This window comes from Oreochromis niloticus, linkage group LG17, assembly GCF_001858045.2.
Source record: "Oreochromis niloticus isolate F11D_XX linkage group LG17, O_niloticus_UMD_NMBU, whole genome shotgun sequence".
Classification (NCBI taxonomy): Eukaryota; Metazoa; Chordata; class Actinopteri; order Cichliformes; family Cichlidae; genus Oreochromis; species Oreochromis niloticus.
Genome location: NC_031981.2, coordinates 15,886,939 through 15,908,170, shown reverse-complemented (window position 1 = coordinate 15,908,170; position 21,232 = coordinate 15,886,939). Strand labels below are relative to the sequence as shown.

The 21,232-nt window shown below is 41.1% G+C and overlaps 1 protein-coding gene and 1 non-coding gene across 2 annotated transcripts; both read left to right on the top strand.

Moving 5' to 3' along the window:
* Nucleotides 1–10,085: 10,085 nt before the first annotated feature.
* Nucleotides 10,086–10,158, top strand: trnat-ugu (transfer RNA threonine (anticodon UGU)). The gene has a single exon. It is a non-coding gene; the product is annotated as a tRNA-Thr (tRNA).
* Nucleotides 10,159–13,213: 3,055 nt separating this feature from the next.
* On the top strand, nt 13,214–17,907 carry LOC102077499 (forkhead box protein M1). Its single transcript, XM_019346407.2, has 9 exons — nt 13,214–13,571; nt 13,692–14,140; nt 14,328–14,473; nt 14,706–14,897; nt 14,989–15,117; nt 15,653–15,701; nt 15,840–16,009; nt 16,221–16,890; nt 17,338–17,907. Exons 2-9 carry the CDS (start codon nt 13,732–13,734, stop codon nt 17,691–17,693), a joined length of 2,121 nt encoding a protein of 706 aa, XP_019201952.1. The 5' UTR covers nt 13,214–13,571; nt 13,692–13,731; the 3' UTR covers nt 17,694–17,907.
* The last annotated feature ends 3,325 nt before the right edge of the window (nt 17,908–21,232 follow it).

The window sequence follows — 21,232 nt, the reverse complement described above, 5'->3', positions numbered from 1 at the left end:
GACCATGAACTCCTCTGTGTACCATTATACACCAAGGAGTTCTAGAGTCAAATGTGGGGCCATCTGTTAGCTTGGGCAACGTCGGGATTGCAAACAGTGCAGCAAACCTCCAACAAGATGGCTGAAAATTAAGAAAACAAGCTCACTTCCATGCATAAAAATATACAGCTGGGGTGATGGATGACCTCACTCAGTCACTTCAAGGTTAATGATTTCCAATTCTGGCTCAAGATGGAAACCTGCAGCTTCTCCATGTCATCTCAGAGACTACTGGCACTGTGAGAGCCATCACCTGTAGTTTCAATGGCCTGTAATAACATCTACATGCATCTCAGCAAGAGCATCCTGCACCCCAAACTGCTGTACAGGGCACGGTAGTACAAGGCTGGGGAGAGTATATGAGGTGATCTACTCGCAGACGACAGCTGAGCACTAACCCTGGACAGAAATAGGGCAGTCGCTTTCACTTAGCAGGGGCTATACAGCCAGAACATCACTTGATTGCACTCTTTCAGCCCCACACCATTATACTGGCATGATAACAATGGGTGTTTGATTGTGATAACTAGCGTAGGGTGACTGCATTAGGTCAGACATGTGCAAATGAATAGTGGATTTAGTGTGTGATGAATACACATGTAATTCTGAAATGCATGTCTCTTTAAGGCCAAATGAGTAGTGGCAGCCTAATAAGACAAGGCTATTTGAGTGACCTTGTTTCCTGGAGAAAAGAGGCTAATAATAGGCCAAAATCTGGAGCTGTGGTGAAGCCTGTAATGGGTTTGTACTAAAAGCTACGATGAATCATTCCAGCCAAGCAAACCATGGAAAAAAGAGACCATCAATTTGTCCTGTCAGAAATAAATATCATATCATGGTTCGGCAAGATGAAGATGTTTTACACCTTTATTCAGATGAATCTGGAGGAGGATGTAAAGAAACAAACTGCAGGGTTAGAAAAAGGCCAAACAACAGCTGTATAAAAGGAGTCTAAGTCTTTCATAACAACCCTCATATGCCCACACATACACTGAGCTATTAGCCACTGCAGTCATTCCTCATATCTAGCCATGATGAGGTTCTTTCCTGAAGTAATTCCAAGGAAAGAGATCGGAGTCAGGCTCGACAGCGCGCCAAGCTAAAGTGAGACATCAGCAGTTGAAATTAGTCACATGAAGCAGTTAAAACAGATTTCTGTCTCTTTAGTGTCTGAAAAAGTCTTTAAAGTTATGCTATATTTCTTGTGTTAGAAAGCTAACATTTAGCAAACAGTTACCGAACCCACTGACACATCTTGTAAATATGAAACACTGGCATTCATTTACATCTGTGTTTGTATCCAACTGACACTCATTTCAGCTACAGGTCTTTACCACCTTCAGAGACAAATATCTGGCTTAAGATGCTAGCATTCTTCTTTGGATGTTCAGTCATCACTGAACACCGGGGTGGCTGCAGCCTAGGTCATAGTGAGTGGCAGTTATCTGTCCAGACTACTTCTGACAGATAGGACATAGGAAGCTGATGGGAAGGCAACGGTAAATCAAATAACCACATGTCACAACTAAGGTGTACAGAAGAGCGTCTCTGAATACACAGAACACTGAGCCTTGAAGTAAATGGACTCCAGCAGCAGAACTTGGTCCTGTTCCTGTAAGCTAAGAACAGAAAACTGGGGTTATAGTTTGTATACACTTGCATAGGACAGTTGTGCATTGTTTTGCAATATTGTACATTTATTAAGATCCATATTTATATTTTAGGACTTAGGTTTTATATTTTTTTAGTATTTATTCTAGATATTTATACTGTTTTAACTATTGTTTAGTAGCCTGCTACATCTTCCAAGACCTAAGAAGCTGTGTTTCGTCCATATCGACATGATATGATTATGCAACAGAGTCTAAATCTGGGACTCTCCACCATTTGATCTTAGAACTGATGAAGCTTCTCGACTGAGAGGTGAAATGTCTTCAAGCAACTTAAAGAAGTCCAGACGCTTTTCTTTCCAAGCTCCTCAGACTACGATGACCTGACTGACTGAGAACCTTCACAGACATTATGCAACATAATTATAAGAATTAAGTATGAACCAGGGCTACAAACTCCAAACAGGAAGGCTGATGAGCAGGTTTGAATCCAGGAAGCTAAATGTTTACTGTTTTATTCAAATGGAAAGTCTTACAAGTATCTTTAGACTAACATTTCTATTTCTTTTACATATGACTTCAAGGACGTATTAGGGGTTCCTATGTCCAATGGGAGTACTAAGTTATTTTAGGGCTTTGGTTATCCTGTTGTAGAGTTCTTGATTTAGGCTGTGAAGCAACCCGCCGCCCTCATTATTTCCATTCACCTCGATGAGAAGCAGGATGAGCGGAAAAAGAGAGCTGCGTTCAGTCTTTTAAAGCCTCTGCCCTATCAGGTTTAAATACCACTTACACGCTGAGAACTAAGCTCAACCCCCGTGGACAGTCAGGGTTTGCAAGGCCAGTGAGTGCATTCTCCGAGGTCAAAGGTCACAGACCGTCTCATTTGTCACAGACAAAAGGCTGTTTCAAGGGAATTAACTTTGGAAATGTCATCTAACTCGGCCAGTATAACATAAACATGGTATTCCTCTGCTCAGAATGTTTCAGCCAAAGAATAAAACTGCACTTGAGACATAATGTAAAGACCTTTAAATCAAGACAATGGATCTAATAATAATGATTTAAAGCCCAGAAATATGTCCAGCGTGAAAATCCAGCTTTTAACTCTCCCCTGTTATACAGAAATGATGTTCACTTATGCTCCATCCACACACTTCACAAAGGAAGCCCTCAAGCAGAAGCCCAAAATAGATAAGTGTTACTTGTGCTACTCAGCAGCAGTGAAGCCACCCACATATGATTATTACCCTCTATGCAGCCATTTGACAGTATTATCAGCACCAAGTTCTGCAGCATCCTGCAGGCGCTAGAATAAAGCTTGCAGGAGAGAAAAATATGATAAATATTTGTCATTTTAGCTCAGCTGCTGGTGCAATCAGTTGCTGCTCATAAGAGGCAAGTTTAAAAAATACCACATGTGACCAGCAACACAGCAAAAAAGAATTTTTCATGAATGAAACAGCGAAAAAAGAAATCAGACATTTTTTTTGAGAGCAGATATTATCCAATTTTAAGTCCCCTGTGAGTTTTCCTCTACTTGCCATGCAAATACAAACAGGCTTTAGCTTTTGATGCAGCGGCAGGAGCCTGATGATTGAAATGCTCTCTGTGATGTAGTTTAAATTTAGAGTGAGCTATAAATTGGGTTAAGGCAGTTTTAGTGCTAATATTCACAGTCCCCGTCTCCCAAGTCCAGAGTGCAGCCAGAGGAATGTAAATTAAAGGCATTTTGAACGCTGTGTACAAGGTCCAGGATACACTGAGCACTGTGTTGATAGAAACTGTGCCATTTCAATTGTGGTGACCTTCTGTAGTGTTCGATTCTGCTATGTTATCTGTTAGGTGTGGGCCTCGCACACAAGGTGTGCCTGTGTTGCAGCTGACAAGGTGATGACTGACGCTTTTTACCACATGTGGTATTTTCGACTGCCCCAATCTAGTCGTACCTGCACGGAACGGATAGAGCAAATGGGGGATGGTGGTGGTGTTTTTAGAATCAACGTTACCCCTTCAAAACACCTAGGTAACTTTCCCTTACTGGGATCCACCAAATGCAAAGGAGAAAGAGCAGGATAATTCACCTTCCTCGTGTGATCAACATACTTTGGTGCGTCTGGTTTTATCAGTTCACCGTAGGCGCCCAAATAAAGCAGACTGATTGATCTCCTTATCCTGACACCTGAAGTAAGCCATACTTTGAAGTGAACCTTAAAGGGATAGTTTTACTTTTTGGGATTAAAAAATGTCAGCTTTTGGTTTTATGGAAGAAAAATGGCGTACAGGTTTTTATGGTAGGCAATGACTAGTCAGTGGTCCCAACCTGTGGAAGTGGAGAGAAATGAGTTTTCTGCGACTGGTTGTGAGGGGTCTCTGGGGAGCCAATCACAGCTCCCCTGGTAACCACTTGTTGCTAGGAAAAAAATAGGTGTTCCCTGACTGGCTGGTGAGTGGTTGTGGAAGGTTACTTACTGTTGTTAGCTGTAATTGGTCACAAAAACCTCGCTAAATCATAGTAAAACTATGAAGAGTGCGACTCAAGCTGGAAACTAGGCGACCAAACCGATTTCAGTGTGGTTTGTGGCCTCTTTCTAACTGATTTCACTGAGTGATAGCGAGCAAGGGATTACCTAGCAACTTGAGAAGGTCGTCAGCTGGTCTCCCTTCCCCTGTGTGACTGTGGTCTAGGCTAACTCCAGCTCATAGGCACGCAAAAGGTGAAAGTAGCCACCATGATGCAACACATCACGACCATATTTGGTCAAAAGATACAAGATGATTAGCTGTTGCTAATGCTACGTAGCGACATTATTCTGAGCTGTGATTCGGGAAAAGCAGGGTTAAAAAGAAATGTACATACAAAAACAGAATTCGCTAGTGTCTATTAGTCTATTAGTGCCTTCTCTGTAAACAATAAGCCTGGCTGAAATACACTGACCACTTAAGAACCACAGACAGTAGGCTATAAAAGATGGAGATATGCTTTCTGATCTGAAAAGTGACGCCAACATGAAAGTGCTATAAACGTCTTTTCTTTTCAAAGACCACCAGGGCTGTTTAAAAGCTTGATTGTAGCAGCTTAGCGTGTTTTTATGGTGCAGTGACCATTTACTGTAAATTAATGTTAATTTAAGTAAAATAACTGCCGAAAAAGTTCCCAAAGGCATTTCAAATACTTTTTCTTAGAAGGTCTTTGTTTTCAGCTAGCACAAAATTTGTGCACAAATAAAATAATATTAATAATATTCATGTAAGAGGAAGATTTTTTCTTCCTTATTTCCTAACTGGAAACGTTGCCTTCTGCTGGTCTTTGGAAAGAATGGTTTTTCTGCCCCAGAGGCTGTATCTGTCTTTTATATACAGTCTATGCTCCAGCTACATATTTACACTTACTCCCTTCTGGCTGGAGCACAGGAGCTAAGTGAGTGCTGACACTTTTAGCAATATCTACTGCACAAATGTGAGGGCATCGGTGATCTCATCTTGTGTTTTAGCTCACATTTACCTCCCTCCTGCAAAGCAAATAGGAGTATTTCCCTGAATGTTTAACTGCCCGTTTAAACGTAATTTCTTTGGAAGTCTAGATAGGATTTTACACAGAATTAACATTAACAAGGGAGATCTGATCTGAAAAAAACAAAGAAAAAAAGAAGAAAGATAACTTTGCTTTGAGAAGACTGCACAATTAAACTCAAGACACAAGACCGGCCAAACAAGTCCCTGCAAAACAAGACGAGCAGTTTGACAGATAAACAGACACAAACAAACAGGACATGAAAAGAAGACAGGAAGTGTAACCCAAGATAAACAATCAGATCTATTTTGAAAGCCTGCATGACATCATCATAACAACCTCCAGTGGCGGGCTGGTGCTAAAAATAGCAAAGACGTCAATGCGCTGGTACATATATGTCCATGAAGTGTGTGGAGAACATTCCCCAGATAACAGCAGATGGCTCGTAGATTAAAGCCTTGTGAGGAGAGGGTGAAGAGCTCGCCCACACGTGCCTGATGCGTCTCAGTCGAGCTCACCTGGCAAAAGCCTCTGAGATGATGGTCTGTGAGGGGTTAGCGGGGGGGCACAGGGATCTGCTTTTTGCTTTCCACGCACTGTGTACACGAAGTGGTTCTTGAACCCTAGTGCACAGGCTAGGATGGAAAAAATTACTGTGGCTTGCTGAAACACATAAGGACCGGCAGCTACGTGACAAGACGTCTGCTGCTTAATGTCTTTGGGGCATTCTGATTGGTGTGATGCAACAGTTCAAGTCGACGTATGCAAAAAGTGTCTAAATATAAGGTTTCACTCTTAACCAACAGCCAGTTACAAAAGCCTACTTCTGCATCTCTCGTTGTTCTCATGGTATATCATTTCCTCACGATTTTTGCTTTTGCATGAAAATAAAGGGAACTTTGCAGCACTTCCACAATATTTAGTAAAACAGAAATAGAAAGAGCGAAAAAGTGTTCAAACAGAGTACAGCAAGGTAGAATAACCCCCACTCCGGGAAATCCTATCTTTCATAACAAGCCTTTCCAGACTTGTGATGGATGGAAGCCTTATTTGAGCTCCGTGAAGTCATCAGTGTCGTGTTTTTCACTCATGTGCATGATGAGTTTGGCCAAAGCCTTCGCTCTGCTGCCGGGCTTCTCCGCTGCTGCAGGAGGGAGGAAAAAAAACACAAGGGGAGAAAAGGAAAGACTCCACGACATCATCTCTCCAGGCCTTTTAAGGAGCTCTCCAGTGGAGGGCTGAGAGCGCTGGCCCACTTTCCCATCAAAGCTTCCCAGCCTCGTCTCTTTTCCCTCCAGGGAGCCTGGAACACGGAGTGACTGAGCACAATACTGCAACAAACAGACTAAGATAGTGAAGGAAAAATACACAAAACGCAAGACAGTGGCATGGCAATGAAAGCAACTGCTGTATGTGCTTTGGAGAGAAAGAAAGCACGAGTTCTAACAAGCGCTTATCATGTTCTTTTGGAGCGAGCAGAGAAACAGAGAGGGATGAGGAGGTCCCAGCTGCTGACAGTGATCATATTCATCATTGCACTGCATGACGTTGTTTCAGCGTTTCAGAGCCCATCTGATAGAAACACTTCAGAGAGGAGAGGAAAAAGAAAAAGTAGAATAAGGACGTCTTTGCTGTCTCGTGATGACCCTCTCTGGATGTATTACTGCCAGTGTCAGCCAGACCCCACATGGTCCCATTCTCACCCCACTGCCTCACACATGAACCTTGACCAGAGTCCACCCCCACACACGCAGAGAAAGAGTGAGATGGAGCAAGAGATGAAGGAGGGTGATAGTGAAGACGGTGTGGGCGAACTGAGCGTGTGCAAGTGAGAGAGACTGATTGAGGGGAAGTACCGGTGCTTGTCCTGGAAAGTTTCCTCTGACATTTTGGTCCATATTGACGTGATAGCACAGTTTCTGCAGACTTGTCGCATCCATGATGTGGATCTTCTCTTCCACAACATCTAAAAGGTGTTCTACTGGATTTAGATTCTGATGCTTGGTTTGCAATTTAGCAGGTCATCTTGACCACGTTTATGTACATAAGTGAATGAGTTCCTTCCATGCGATTGGCTGATTAGGTGTTTGTATTTAATAGCGGCTGAGCAGCAGGTGTACCTAATGAAGTGGCTGGTGGGTATAACTTGTGCCTGTTGGATTAAATTAATCAAGGTGAAATACTTTGGTTTGTTTCCCTCTTTATTAACTACAAAAGTATCATGAGTCAAACCAGTCAAGTCAGATTTATTTATGTAAAGCCCGAAATAATGAATGTGCAATATTCATGTTGTGCATCACAAGTGTAGTGGTGCAGCAGTGTACAATTAGCATAAATACTGCTAAAATGTATATTTTCTATTATTTTATGTGGCATGTCCAGTGGTTACCAAGTGCCTCATGTGTGCCTCGAACAACTTTAAAAAAGTTACAAAAAAATTTAATTGTTTTTCTCTGTGGTTATCTTCAGGCACAGCGTATTGATAATCATATTATAAAGGATGAGAACACACTGTATCATTACATGTCCCAGAGAGCCCTCAGAAAGAGTCAACTTACAGTCATATTTAAAGAGTATATACACTGTAGAGGACACTGGACTGAAAACAGAATGAAAATATCAGGTATTGTTACTAAACAGGAGTGCATAGGAAAGCTCTATAAAATGCATCTAAAAGTTGACAGTTTCAAAAACAACAATATACTGCCCAAACCCACACCAGTCATATCTAATTTTGCATGATTATACTGACATGAATCAGACATATTTGAGAACTCATGTTTGCATTTCCTTTGCTCAAGAACTCCAAGAAAAGGGCAATGACACAATTTTTTGTCTATTTGGGTCTAGTCTTACTACTGCTGGGCGACAAACTGCATTCTGGGAGGAGAAATTACAGCGCTGGGCTGCATTCTGACTTATACTGCAGCTCCAACTCCAAGGCCAGATGGAAGTTGACAGAGTATGGGACAGCTGCAAGACCCACTGCTATGTGGTAAATGCATGCTGAAATAGCCAAATTAATAGAAGGGGCTCGAGTCCAAACCAGGGTTCAATATCAGGCTACATTTTAGTGCTGTGAGCTGTTATCCAGTCAGCCAGACATCAATATTTACTGCTGCCATGGCACGACGAGGGGCAGAAAGGAGGAGGAGGCAGCCATTTTGGTACAGGGGCGACTTTGTGCCACTGTCAGGAAATCCCCCCTTTGTGGTGCGTTGGTGCACCACCTTGGGATTGTTGTTCCTTACTAAGAGGTCTGAATGTGACAGAAATACTGCAAGGGCTGTTGCCCGTTCATTAGTTGTGTAAGTAGTTTATTGGAAACTCTGACGCGCGTGCAAGCCTACTGTAAAAATGCAAAAGGTTAAAAATAGCAGACCAATGCTAAATGAGGGTCTCGTTTTCCAGCTCTTATAATTCTTGCATACAGCATGTTGCTCTGAAATGCTAAATTTCATGTGAAACACAAGCCCAAAAAATCTTGATTTGTCCAGTTTATTTTTGTATTGAAGATATGGGAGTAAGCGTAACACTGAGGGAAATTACAACTTATGGATATAAAAGGTAAGCTGTATTTCTTTTGACTAGCAGATTCATTGGCCTCACATCTGTTTCCCAGGGGAAGACACTTTTCTGCCTCGTAAGCACAAAAGAGTTTCCCGTCATCACCATGACAACCGTACTATATACCTTACAAAACCTTTGTGCTCCCCTCCAGACCTCTCTCCGTCTACTTGGTTTTAGCCAATCTTGTCCTTCTGCTCAGGGAAACTTTGATTACCAGCACACACTTTTTCAACCACCACAAGGCCTATTATGGTCAAATGAAACACTATGGGCAGCCAGGAGCAGCATCTCCTCCCCTGTAAATCTGAGAACGTTGTCTCATGCTCAGAGTGCTGTGACAAGACAAGGTCAAGGGGTTGCTCCTCCAGGTGATGTGTTTCCATAAGTCCATGGAGAGGAAATGCACATATATGGTGTGGTCTTTATTTATTACTGGCTCTTTAACTGGATGACTGCAGAATCTCCTCCTTCTGCAAGCTCTGCACCTCTCCTAAAGCAATCAGCCCCTGAGTGCATGAGGGATTTAAGAGATTGGATCTCTTCAGATCTATGATGTGATTTTTTTTTTTTTTTTTTTATCTATTGTGTATTTACAGAATAACTTATGATGTGATTGTGTACGTTTTTCAGCTTTCTGGCCGAGTGGAAGCTGAAAATATCTCTACCCGAAGCAGTAATCTCAGAGTGTAAATGGCTGAGTGGTCTGGATACTGTAAGATGAATTTGACAGTAACACAGAAGGACTCTCTGCTTTCGTGAACTGCTGAACACAGCAGGAAATCGGGGACAATTCAAGAGTCTTAGCATGCATGCAGACAGTAATGGGGGGGTTGCTGTTGAGACCAATAACACAAACACAGGGTTATCGGAAAGCTTGTCATTCAGCTCCGGGTTCCCACTCAGTGTTTCCTCTGTTTGTCTCTTTTGTAGATATTGGCACTGCTAGTCGATAGCTACATCCCTCTGATTTATCTGTTGGCTAATAAAGTCTTCAGACTTGTCACGCATAAAGTGAAAGGTAAATAGAAAGGCAGACTGGGTTCTGGACTAGGTCTGTCATATAACGACTCCTCAAAGAAGCAGGCTCAATTTGTCAACACAAGAGCATTAGGGGGAAAGTGTCAAACGCCTGCTGTGTGCCTTTATTCATTTCATATAGCTTTGTTCTTAATATTCTGCTCTGAAATTACTTCTGGTGGATTTAAAGTTGCATTTTACTGTATTTTTTTTTTTTATCATTTAACATCCCCTTCAAGCTGAAGCACAGAATGTACATATTTTCACATATTTATAAGGAATCAGCAGAGTGGGATTCAACTTATCAGGTAAAAACAATGGCTGGCAGCCCATCTGGATCTGTAGTGTAGTGGTTATCACCTCTGCTTTGTGCGCAGAAGGTCCTGGGTTCAATCCCCAGCAGTACCACAACTGTTATCTTACCCTTAACTCTTTGTCACATATAGACATCTTCACCCTTAGTGATGAGTTTTGACCCTTCAGTATAAATAAAAATGTGGTTTGATGACCATTAAATTAAAATAGGTTTTTCCATCTTTAGCTCTCGTAGCTGTGAAGTCAGAGATCAATCTTATTAATTCCTCATGCCCTCTCAGTCGTTTTGTTGTAGAAGCAGGGCTGAAACATTGCAGAAAAATCTTGGTTCAGAAAAAGAGAAAGAAGGGTTACTGCATTTAGCTGTCTAAGGGGGAAAGAGTTAAAGAAAAGTGCTGTGGCTGGTCCCACACTCCACAGACTCTTACATTAAAATGCACAGATTTACTGCAGAAAAAGAGCATGTTTACATTTTGCCACAAAGACTGAGAATATTCTTAAGTCTTTATCCATTATAGTGAGATAGAAAGCTTAAGCTGACAGATGGTACCCACTCTGACACTTACAACCACTAGCTGTCTGCAAGGCTTCACCACACCTAATTTGTCACTGGACTGTAACTTTGTTTTCTGTGCCTTCTGGGTCATTTTTAAAGCTTGTTTTAAGCTGATGATTTAGCCACTGCCCCTCCACCCACCGGTTTGTGAATCACCTCACTTTTAAAGCTTCAGCAACAGCATAATGTCGTCGCAATTTTAATGGTGTCTGTTTTAGAAAAAGGAGTAAATATAAGTTTGTGGAAGTGGTTACTAAAACTATACAAAAGAGTACAAAAAGAGCAATTACACAATTATTTATAATATTATATAAAAATGAGCGGCTATTTATCTCATTAAAAAAATCACAAGCATAGTAAAACCTGGCTATAGTGACAACCCTGCTGTCAAACAAAGCAGGTGAAATTATGTAGAAATACGCATGAATAGAGGCTTCCTACGCAGCACAGCAGACTGAAGTTTGTTTTTTGGCACTTTTTTCTGTTTGGTATAGAAACAGACATTTCTGTAGTAAATAGCAGAAAAACTGGAACCATTTTGTCCAGTGGGCTGGATTGGAGTCTTTCCCGAACTGATTGTGGCCCCTGCGCTTCATGTTTGACACCCCTGAACAGCTCATCAGCAAGCAGACCCAAAGGGAGTACGCATTTTGACAATAAAAGAAGCCAGGTGCCTGCTCGCCTGTGTCCGACACTATAAACACCACTCTCCCTGCGATAAATGTTAGGCATACGTAGGTACTACACACTGCACACATGACTCACATCACTGTATACAGATTCCCAAGATGCTATCTGTCTTCTCTCCTACTCTGGCCCAGGAATAGCCCGACTGCTTCCCTCCTTTAAGGGTAAGACTGTGCCTTGATGCTGACACTTTTCTTTCATCCCCAACATCCCCAAAGGATGTGTGCATGTGTGTACTTGAGAGTCCTGACGAGTTTCTCTCTTTGTCGTGGCTTCAAGAGAAGGCGTCCGAGTGCAGTTATTTACCCCGAGTGAAGACTTCATGTGCTTTTACCACATCAGTGTTCAATCATGAGAAAGTGGAGAGGGGACGCCAGTTTCCTGCCCCCAACTGCGGGGTCTAGTTTGGTTGTGTCAACACTGTCCAAGCCTGTGGTCAGATCAAAAGCCGTCTCTAGTGTAAGGACTACAGTTGGATATTTGGTGTCCAAAAAGATCCCCACTTCCTTTTTCCCATACCCTGACCCCTCAGCTCCTCGACCCCGAGCAAAGCTGGATCACGTGATCTCAGTGGTTAGACTCATCAGAGGCTTAAAAGTGAGTTTTAAAGAAGCATTAGCGGCACCAAGCTTCAGTTTTTGGATGTAACCTGTCATGCTTTAGTGCTCTGCACTGATCTCAGCTTGTGGTTAATGATGCAACCTTGCCTCCAACTGAACCAGCAATGACGTTACACTTAAAACTCTGTTAATTTTCCTCAGGAACAGCAGAGGGCGCTGTTGTTTATTAGATAAGCAGGAGACTTGCTTAGACTCAACATGAACAAATCCTTATCTGCATGCTTTATGAACTGGGTACAGCTTATCACTTATCGTCTGAAGAAACGAACAGTACCGTATTTTTTATTTTTTTTGAAACCGTGTCCTGATCCTTCCTTTTTAACTGGCAGCTAAATCGTGCTTCTTCTTCTGCTGCTTTTTGTTGTTTAGACAGACGTTCTCCTCCTCAGAACTTGCGATTAAACTTTCCGGATAGCACATAGACCAAAAACACTCACTGCTATATTTTACTGGGTCCCATTTGGTCCCACTTTTATTATTATACAAAATATATATGAGAGATAACAGAACAAAGTGGTCCAGGCCTTTTTTGTCATTATAAAAGGCTGTTGAGTTAACTTGTAACTTACAGAGCAAAAATACTCCTGAAATAACGATGATGTATGAAATAATATACAAAACACTACTGGATGATTCCGTGGCGTCGTCTGGGAGGCCTGTGTCTACAGTATGGTGATGTGGTGGGGAATAAAAGTACCTGGGCGCCCACATCGACAACAGGCTGAACTGGAAAACCAGCACCAGGTGACGTCAAGAAAGCGTCAAGAAACATATTAGGAAGGCTGGCTTTGGAATTGGTTTGAAACTGCCACAAACACACATGCAGGAAATCTTTCATATTGTATGCTTTCACCCTCTATAATAGAATACATCTGTCTGGCAGAGTTAAATATTCCAAATATAGCCAAATATTCTTCTTCTTATTATGTCATCAGTCTTTTCACTGGTGCAACAAAAGATTCCTCCAAATATAGAATACATAAAGTATTTCTAATCTCATAACCTAATCAAGACTTCATGTGTGGAATAGTTACTTTAAATCTGTAGTAAAACTGTCAATTTTACCGTGACATCACTATATTTTAATTACATTTATTTTTTTGTAATGTAGTTACAGGATGGTTCAGTACGTTCCCGGGATAACGCAGTATGTCTGGAGTGAATGTACAGCGATGCTGTATGGTTTGCAAATTATGTCTAAAGTTGTAATTTGAGTCTATTGAGGTTTTCACTGGAATATATTTTGACTTGTTACATCGGGAAAAATACTTAACTTTAATGTAAGTTATATGGTAATGTTTCATTAGTTGTCAAAATGGTTATCCAGACAAAAGTTTCTCGATTGTCGTAGCTATTATATACGAATACCTTGATTGCTAATAATAAATATAATCCTGGCAACGTTTCATACAGTTAAAAACATTGGCTAACGTCTTTTGTTCTACAAGCTGGAAATCGTCACTAACTGAAGAAAATTAGCCGCTGAAGTGAGGAGTTGACGACTGGACCTTGGTTTTATCTAGTTAACATTTAACCCGTTTAGTGTACGATTTTATTATGATTAGTATTTGAGCAAAATCGGGGTTTTTTTTCCTAGTTGATCTAAACTGATTTGCTGTGAACAGCCTTGATGGCTAACGCCAGTAAGTGACTTGAGCACTGACTTGATAATTTCCATCTCCCAGCTAAACGTTACCGTTACTGTTTACTCTTGTTGTAACAGTTAATCTTGTTGTTCAGGCTCGTTTGTATTTTTTGTGCAGAATACCTCTGAACAACTTGGCACATTTCAATGATCTGACCATGAGACGGAGCCCGACGAGACCCCTGATTCTCAAAAGAAGAAAACTGCCTTTTCATCAAAATGCGACTGATTCACAGCCTGGAGAATCAGGCTCCAAAGAACCATCAAAACCAGCTGCCACTCAGAGCTTTTCTGATGGTATCCGCATCATGGACCATCCTTCTATGTCTGATACTCAGGTGGTTGTCATTCCCGAAACAGCAGAAGTTCAAAGTGTTATTGGGGCCCTCACAGCTAAAGACAATGAATGTGGTGCCCAGGGCCCAAACAAGCTCATTCTTCTGAGTGGAAGTGGAAGTGACAACAAGTGGGACTATGGACCTGATTCTCAGTCTGCTGCTGAAGGGGCTGCTACAAGGAGTACAGAAGGACATAAAGTGAAAGCTGAAACTACACGCAGTTTCCCAGGTGACAAACTTTAACTGAAATTAAACCATGTATGAAAAAAAAAAAAGGGTTTTTTCATCTTTAAGATAATACTTAAAGTATAAGTGTGGAATTTAGTGCTTGTTTTTCTCTCTATCTGCTTTGATCACCTGTATTTAACTCTTTCTCTGTTTAAGCAACAATGTTTTTTCCCCTTTTTCTTTACTAGTCAATAAGGATATAAACTGCGGTCCTTTCGATGACAGCCTTACCGACCTTCACTGGTTGGGTAAGATGAGCACATGTGCCTTGGAGCCAAATTCTACAAAGCAGCTCAGCAGCAAGGAGAACCAAAACCCTTTACAGACTTTTCAGGTTCAGTGCTTTTTTTTTGTCACCTGCTTTTTTTCCTTTTATGTGCAACACAAACTTGTCTGAAGGCAACACTGACCCCAGACATGTTGCTGTATGTTCCCTAAACACCCTTTCTTAACCAATTGGTCATGACTGGCATATATAATGACAGCAATAATAGTCTAATTGCAGAAAATAGTTACACTGTCAGATTTATTGACCATTGTTTGTTTGTTTGTTTTTTGTCATATAGGCACACAATACACATACCAGTGCAGACGCTCCTCAGCAACCCATTTCAGAGAGGCCACCATACTCCTACATCGCCATGATCCAGTTTGCTATCAATAGCAGAAAGAACAGGAGGATGACCCTAAAAGAGATTTACATGTGGATTGAAGACAATTTCCCTTACTATAGAGATGTAGCCAAACCAGGCTGGAAGGTACTTCAGAGCTGCTGAAAGTGTGATATGTGTCCAGCTCTGCAGCAAGCAACAGTTTTCAAATACTTTTTCTTTACATTTATAATTGCAGAATTCCATCCGCCATAACCTCTCTCTGCATGACTTGTTCATTCGTGAAACGTCGCCAGATGGTAAAATGTCTTTCTGGACTATCCGACCTGAAGCCAATCGATACCTCACACTTGATCATGTGTACAAGGTGAGTGCAGCTGACTCATTGCTTTTACATCGGTGATATCTGGGAACATTTGTGCTACTTGGCCTTAATGTTTTGTTGCAAGAATGCTTGTTAAATGCTTTTTGTGTTACCTTGTGTTTATATAATGATTTTGCTTGAATCCTTGTTTTTCAATTGTTTGTTTTTTATGGCTGACACCTTGAGAGTGTTTTGAGATTCCTCACGTTGTTTTTTGTTTTATTTTTTCCCCCTAATTTCACTTCACACATCTCTCTCTGTAGCCGGGCTGTGATCCAATGACTGCCACTGTTCCTGTGCCAATGCTTTTACTGGCTAATTAAGTAAGACTGATTTACCCATTTCTTTCTTTTTTTTTTTAGTTCTTCAGGAGCCATCTTCAAATCGCACTCAGGCAGCATTAAACCGAAAAGGGACAAAAAAAACAGAAGGTTCATGAATCCGGCTATCAAGGGCCAGAACGCCAAGTTACAAATGTTGTTAGGTGACAGCACAGTAAGGCTCCTAACTGATATATGTCTCATCTTACTTTTCACAGCACCAAAAGAGGACACTTCCAGATGCAAGAAAAACACCAACTAGCTCTGGTGAGTTAAGAGAAATGTATGAGTTGTTTTATAAATTTGAGACTTGAGAAAAGTCAGAGGTTGGCAAACAAATAGAAATTGCTGTTTAGTTTGGAAATGTGTAGTGCAATGTTATGTTGTTGTGTTTTCTGTGTTCAGAGAGAAAGATGAAACCTCTTCTGCCTCGAACTGATTCCTGCTCTGTGCCCATACAGCTCCCTGTCACTCCTGTCTATCTGCCATCCACTTCTACTCCTTTTCCTCCACCCTTCTCCCAACAGAATGGGAACAATTCACGAGCAGCAAAGAGAGTCCGCATAGCACCGAAGGTAAGGAATTTCTCATATATTTCAGCTTTTTAAAAATGTGTTGTTGTTGTTGTTTTCCTTCATAAGCTATACAAGTTGCAAACTGCTTTTCAAAACAAGTATTTCTTGGAACTCCCTAGAGTTTACCTTGACAACATTATGTGCATAGAGATGAGTATGAACTTCACCCATACCGCTAAGATTCTAATGGGAATGGTTGCATGTCTGACAGGTGACACAAAGTGATTCCCCAGCTGTGATGATATCTCCTCAGAAGAATACGGACTTTAAGGTAGAAGTGAAGGAGGAGGTGGTATGTGTTCCAATTAAATGCGAGACCCCCAAAGCTCCTCCAAAGAGACAAGCCAGCAGCTCACAGCGCAAACAACGTTTGGTTCACTCTGTGAATGAAGAGCCTGTTCTCCTCTGCCACGAAAGTAATTTCTTTGACTCTGATGCTTCGACATTCCAGGACAATCTACGTATTGAGATAGCTGAAGACAAGCACGAGCAGGAAAGCCCAGATAGGGAGTTCTCATTCAAATCCCCGATAAAAAGTAGCAGCCATTTCACCTTGTCCACCCCCAGCAAGCCGCCTTCTCATGTTGCGTCTTTTAAAGTGACCCCGGTGGGCAAAGGAAGCCAAAATATTCTGGACTTCAGCCCTATTCGTACACCAGGTGGTCCCACAGTTACTCCACGACACGACTACACCACCTTCAGCTTCAGCAGCACTCCCTTTAAAGACTTGCCTCTGTTTAACTCCCCAAGAGAGCTGCTCACATCCGCTCCCTCCAGAGTGACCGGACCAGCAGAGTCGCCCACCGAATGCCTCAAAAGTAGCTGCTCCAGAGAGCTTCTGCAGGGAGGCAGCTTCTCTGGTCTGGATGATGACGACCTTGGTATGGCGAACATCAGCTGGTCTGAGTTCATCCCTCAGTTGAAGTAGCCAGAGGGCCGAATCACATTCTGTGGCTAAGCAGTGTCACCTGTTTCTTTTTCCTTTTTTTTCTTTGTGTAAACACTACGTGATTAGGCCCACACCAAAGCAGCAAGGCAGAAACAAATCTAGATCTGACACTATTTAGAAGCATATCTATGATTATACCAAAACAACTTCAAATAAGGCCCACTTGATGCTGTCATGTTAAATTTCTTATTGGAGACTTATTTGGACCTCCTTTTTACAGTAGTTTAGGAGCTTTTAGCTTCAACTTTCTTTTACATCTGCTTTGCTGCTGGAGGGTTCTGGCTACAACATGAGGGGGGAAAATGTAACATAGTTAAATAGATTGCAGGGATGCTCCAGTTTCAATTCCTTTTGATGTTTTTTCCTATTCATACACCAGGTGGTCCCACAGTTACTCCACAGCATGACAACACCACCTTCAGCTTCAGCAGCACTCCCTTTAAAGACTTGCCTCTATTTAACTCCCCAAGAGAGCTGTTCACATCCGCTCCCTCCAGAGTGACCGGACCAGCAGAGTCGCCCACTGAATGCCTCAAAAATAGCTGCTCTGGAAAGCTTATGTGGGGAGGAGGCGCCGCACCAGCCAATCGCTCAATCACAGAGGGTCTCGTCTCGGATACCTTGAACGACAACCTGAACAAGATATTGTTGGATATTAGCTTGTCTAGTCTTGATGATGATGACCTTAGTATGGCAAACATGACCTGGTCTGAGTTATTCCCTCAGTTGAAGTAGTCAGATGGCCGAATCAGACTCTATGGCTGAGCAGTGTCACCTGTTTTTAAGGGGGGAAAAGTGTAACATTGTAACGTTCTTTCTTTGAATTTCTTCACATATTTGGCCACTTTGTGTTTTATGGTTTTCCTTTTTTGCCGTATTTGTCTGTCTTCTTGAAGGACATGAATTCATTTCTTGAAAGAATTAATTATATGTGTCAATAATTAGTTACATTTTGAATTAAATAAATAAATACATGTGTCAATAATTAATGAATCAACCCCTCTGGGTTTGTTTAAAATCACTATCGTTTTAGCTTGTTCGTAGCCAAAAGTGTCCATCAACAGATTAGGTGTGTAATTTTTATTATTTTTTTGTGGGGTTTTTTGTGCTATTTTTCTGCATACACTTTTAAACTAACATCAGTTCTTTTTATAAATATAAAACAGCTATTACGTTTTACATTTTTAACCCTTAAAACACCAGTTTGTTTGTACAATGCATGTGTTGGAAGACAACCTCAAAACTCACTTTCATATATTTGCATTGCTGGATTTTCTTGTATTATTAATAGTATAGTCTGGGACATGTAATCGATTAACATCAACATTGATTATTATCTATTGTTATTTTTGTGCAGGGAAAGCAAAATAGATCAAACTTTCTCTCAGCTTGTTCGTTTGTAAGTATTCATAAACAGAGAAAATCATAAAATCCCATTTTTTTCCCAAGTAATACATGCAACCTGATTTATTTTTAACCGTCACTGCAGCTACAAGTATATAAATAATTAACAGTATCAATGATTTTTGTGTGTTAGTATATTTTTGCACAGTGACAGAAAAACAGAAAAACTCCCACTCAGCTTGTTCGTGGCCAAAAATGGCCAACCTGTTGTTTACATTTACAAAATGCTATAAAATTCTAATATATTAAAACATTTTTCTACTTTCATTGACTTGATTTTTTAAATTACCATCAGTTCTGGTCCTGAAAACCAACATTTCATTCAAATTCAGAATTTTAACCCTTTCAATACCAGTTAGATCACACAATTGTAATGCTCTACAAAGAGATAAAACCATAAAATCCCCATTTTCTTTTTGCAAATATTACACGCATACTGATTTATTTTCCAACCATCATTGCTGTTAAATGTACAGCAATAATTAACAGTAGTAATGATTACTGTTGTAAACACTCACCTTTCAGCACACTCACTGCACCTTGTTTCTTTTCCTCACCTTTGATTGGGTGTGGTGTTTGCCCTCAATTGCGCTCGCCTGTCACTCCTTATATAAGGACTGCACTCACCTGCAGCTCACTCTTTCTTCGTTCCCACATGGGGCGGCAGCTGAGGTAAGTTTCTGTTTGAGTTCCCTAAGTTCATGTATCATTTTGAGCTACTGAGTGACTTAAATCACACTTTGTTTCCTTTCAGAGTTAGAAATCCATCTGTGTCTTTCCCTGCTGATTATTCAAATAAAAGGAGAAACCTGTGATTGATGACTGTTCATTCTCATTCTGATCGAATGAACCCATGATGGTAAAAATCTCCAACCTCCTCTGAGTCTTCCTTCAAAACAATTACATATGCATCATTACATTTTTGTGTAGTGAAAGAAAACAAGAAAAACTCCCTCTTATCATGTTCATGGCCAAAAATGGCCACCTCCTGTTTACATTCACAAAATGCTATAAAAATGATAAACTTGATATATTAAACTAGCACCGGTCCTTGTCATGAAAACCAAAATGTTTTTTAAAATGTATAAATTATAACCTTTGAACATATTTTTAAATTACAGCCTTGAACTTGCAGTTGGAAATTCAATTCTACCCTTGTGTCACACAAAACTTTCTCCACTTATGTTTCTACTGAGATTTCTGATTTCTAAAAACACAACAACGGTAGGGTCTCGCACTCGAATCTTCGGGAATCGTTTAAGATAGTATTGCGTGGCAAGATCATCTCCTTTCAAACGGAGAAAAAGGAGTAAATATAAGTTTGTGGAAGTGGTTACTAAAACTATACAAAAGCGTACAAAAAGAGCAATTGGACAATTATTTACAATATTATCATATATAAAAATGAGCAGATATTTCATTTTTAAAAAAATCACAAGCATAGTAAAACCTGGCTATAGTGACAACCCTGCTGTCAAACAAAGCAGGTGAAGTTATGTAGAAATATGCATGAATAAAGAGGCTTCCTACGCAGCATAGCAGACTGAATTTGTGAATGCTGCCAGCAGCACTGAAGTAGAGACTAAAAGTAGTCAAATTCATTATCCATCTAGAACTGACACACAGTCATTTTACATCACAGGCTGCATACAGCCCACTTTAGTCTGAAGTGGACCGAACCAGTGAAACTTGTTAAATGTGTAAAATTACAGAAAAAGTTTGTTTTTTGGCACTTTTTTCTGTTTGGTATAGAAACAGACATTTCTGTAGTAAATAGCAGAAAAACTGGAACTATTTTGTCCAGTGGGCTGGATTGGAGTCTTTCCCGAACTGATTGTGGCCCCTGCGCTTCATGTTTGACACCCCTGAACAGCTCATCAGCAAGCAGACCCAAAGGGAGTACGCATTTTGACAATAAAAGAAGCCAGGTGCCTGCTCGCCTGTGTCCGACACTATAAACACCACTCTCCCTGCGATAAATGTTAGGCATACGTAGGTACTACACACTGCACACATGACTCACATCACTGTATACAGATTCCCAAGATGCTATCTGTCTTCTCTCCTACTCTGGCCCAGGAATAGCCCGACTGCTTCCCTCCTTTAAGGGTAAGACTGTGCCTTGATGCTGACACTTTTCTCTCATCCCCAACATCCCCAAAGGATGTGTGCATGTGTGTACTTGAGAGTCCTGACGAGTTTATCTCTTTGCCGTGGCTTCAAGAGAAGGCGTCCGAGTGCAGTTTTTGCCACATCAGTGTTCAATCATGAGAAAGTGGAGAGGGGACGCAGCTTCCTGGGATCTAGTTTGGTTGTGTCAACACTGTCCAAGCCTGTGGTCAGATCAAAAGCCGTCTCTAGTGTAAGGACTACAGTTGGATATTTGGTGTCCAAAAAGATCCCCACTTCCTTTTTCCCATACCCTGACCCCTCAGCTCCTCGACCCCGAGCAAAGCTGGATCACGTGATCTCAGTGGTTAGACTCATCAGAGGCTTAAAAGTGAGTTTTAAAGAAGCATTAGCGGCACCAAGCTACAGTTTTTGGATGTAACCTGTCATGCTTTAGTGCTCTGCACTGATCTCAGCTTGTGGTTAATGATGCAACCTTGCCCCCAGCTGAACCAGCAATGACGTTACACTTAAAACTCTGTCATTTTTTCTTAGGAACAGCAGAGGGCGCTGTTGTTTATTAGATAAGCAGGAGCTTAGACTCAACATGAACAAATCCTTATCTGCAAACATCACTATATTTTAATTACATTTATTTTTTTGTAATGTAGTTACAGGATGGTTCTGTACGTTCACATGATAGCGCAGTATGTCTGGAGTGAATGTACAGCGATGCTTTATGTTTTAGCGCAAATTATGTC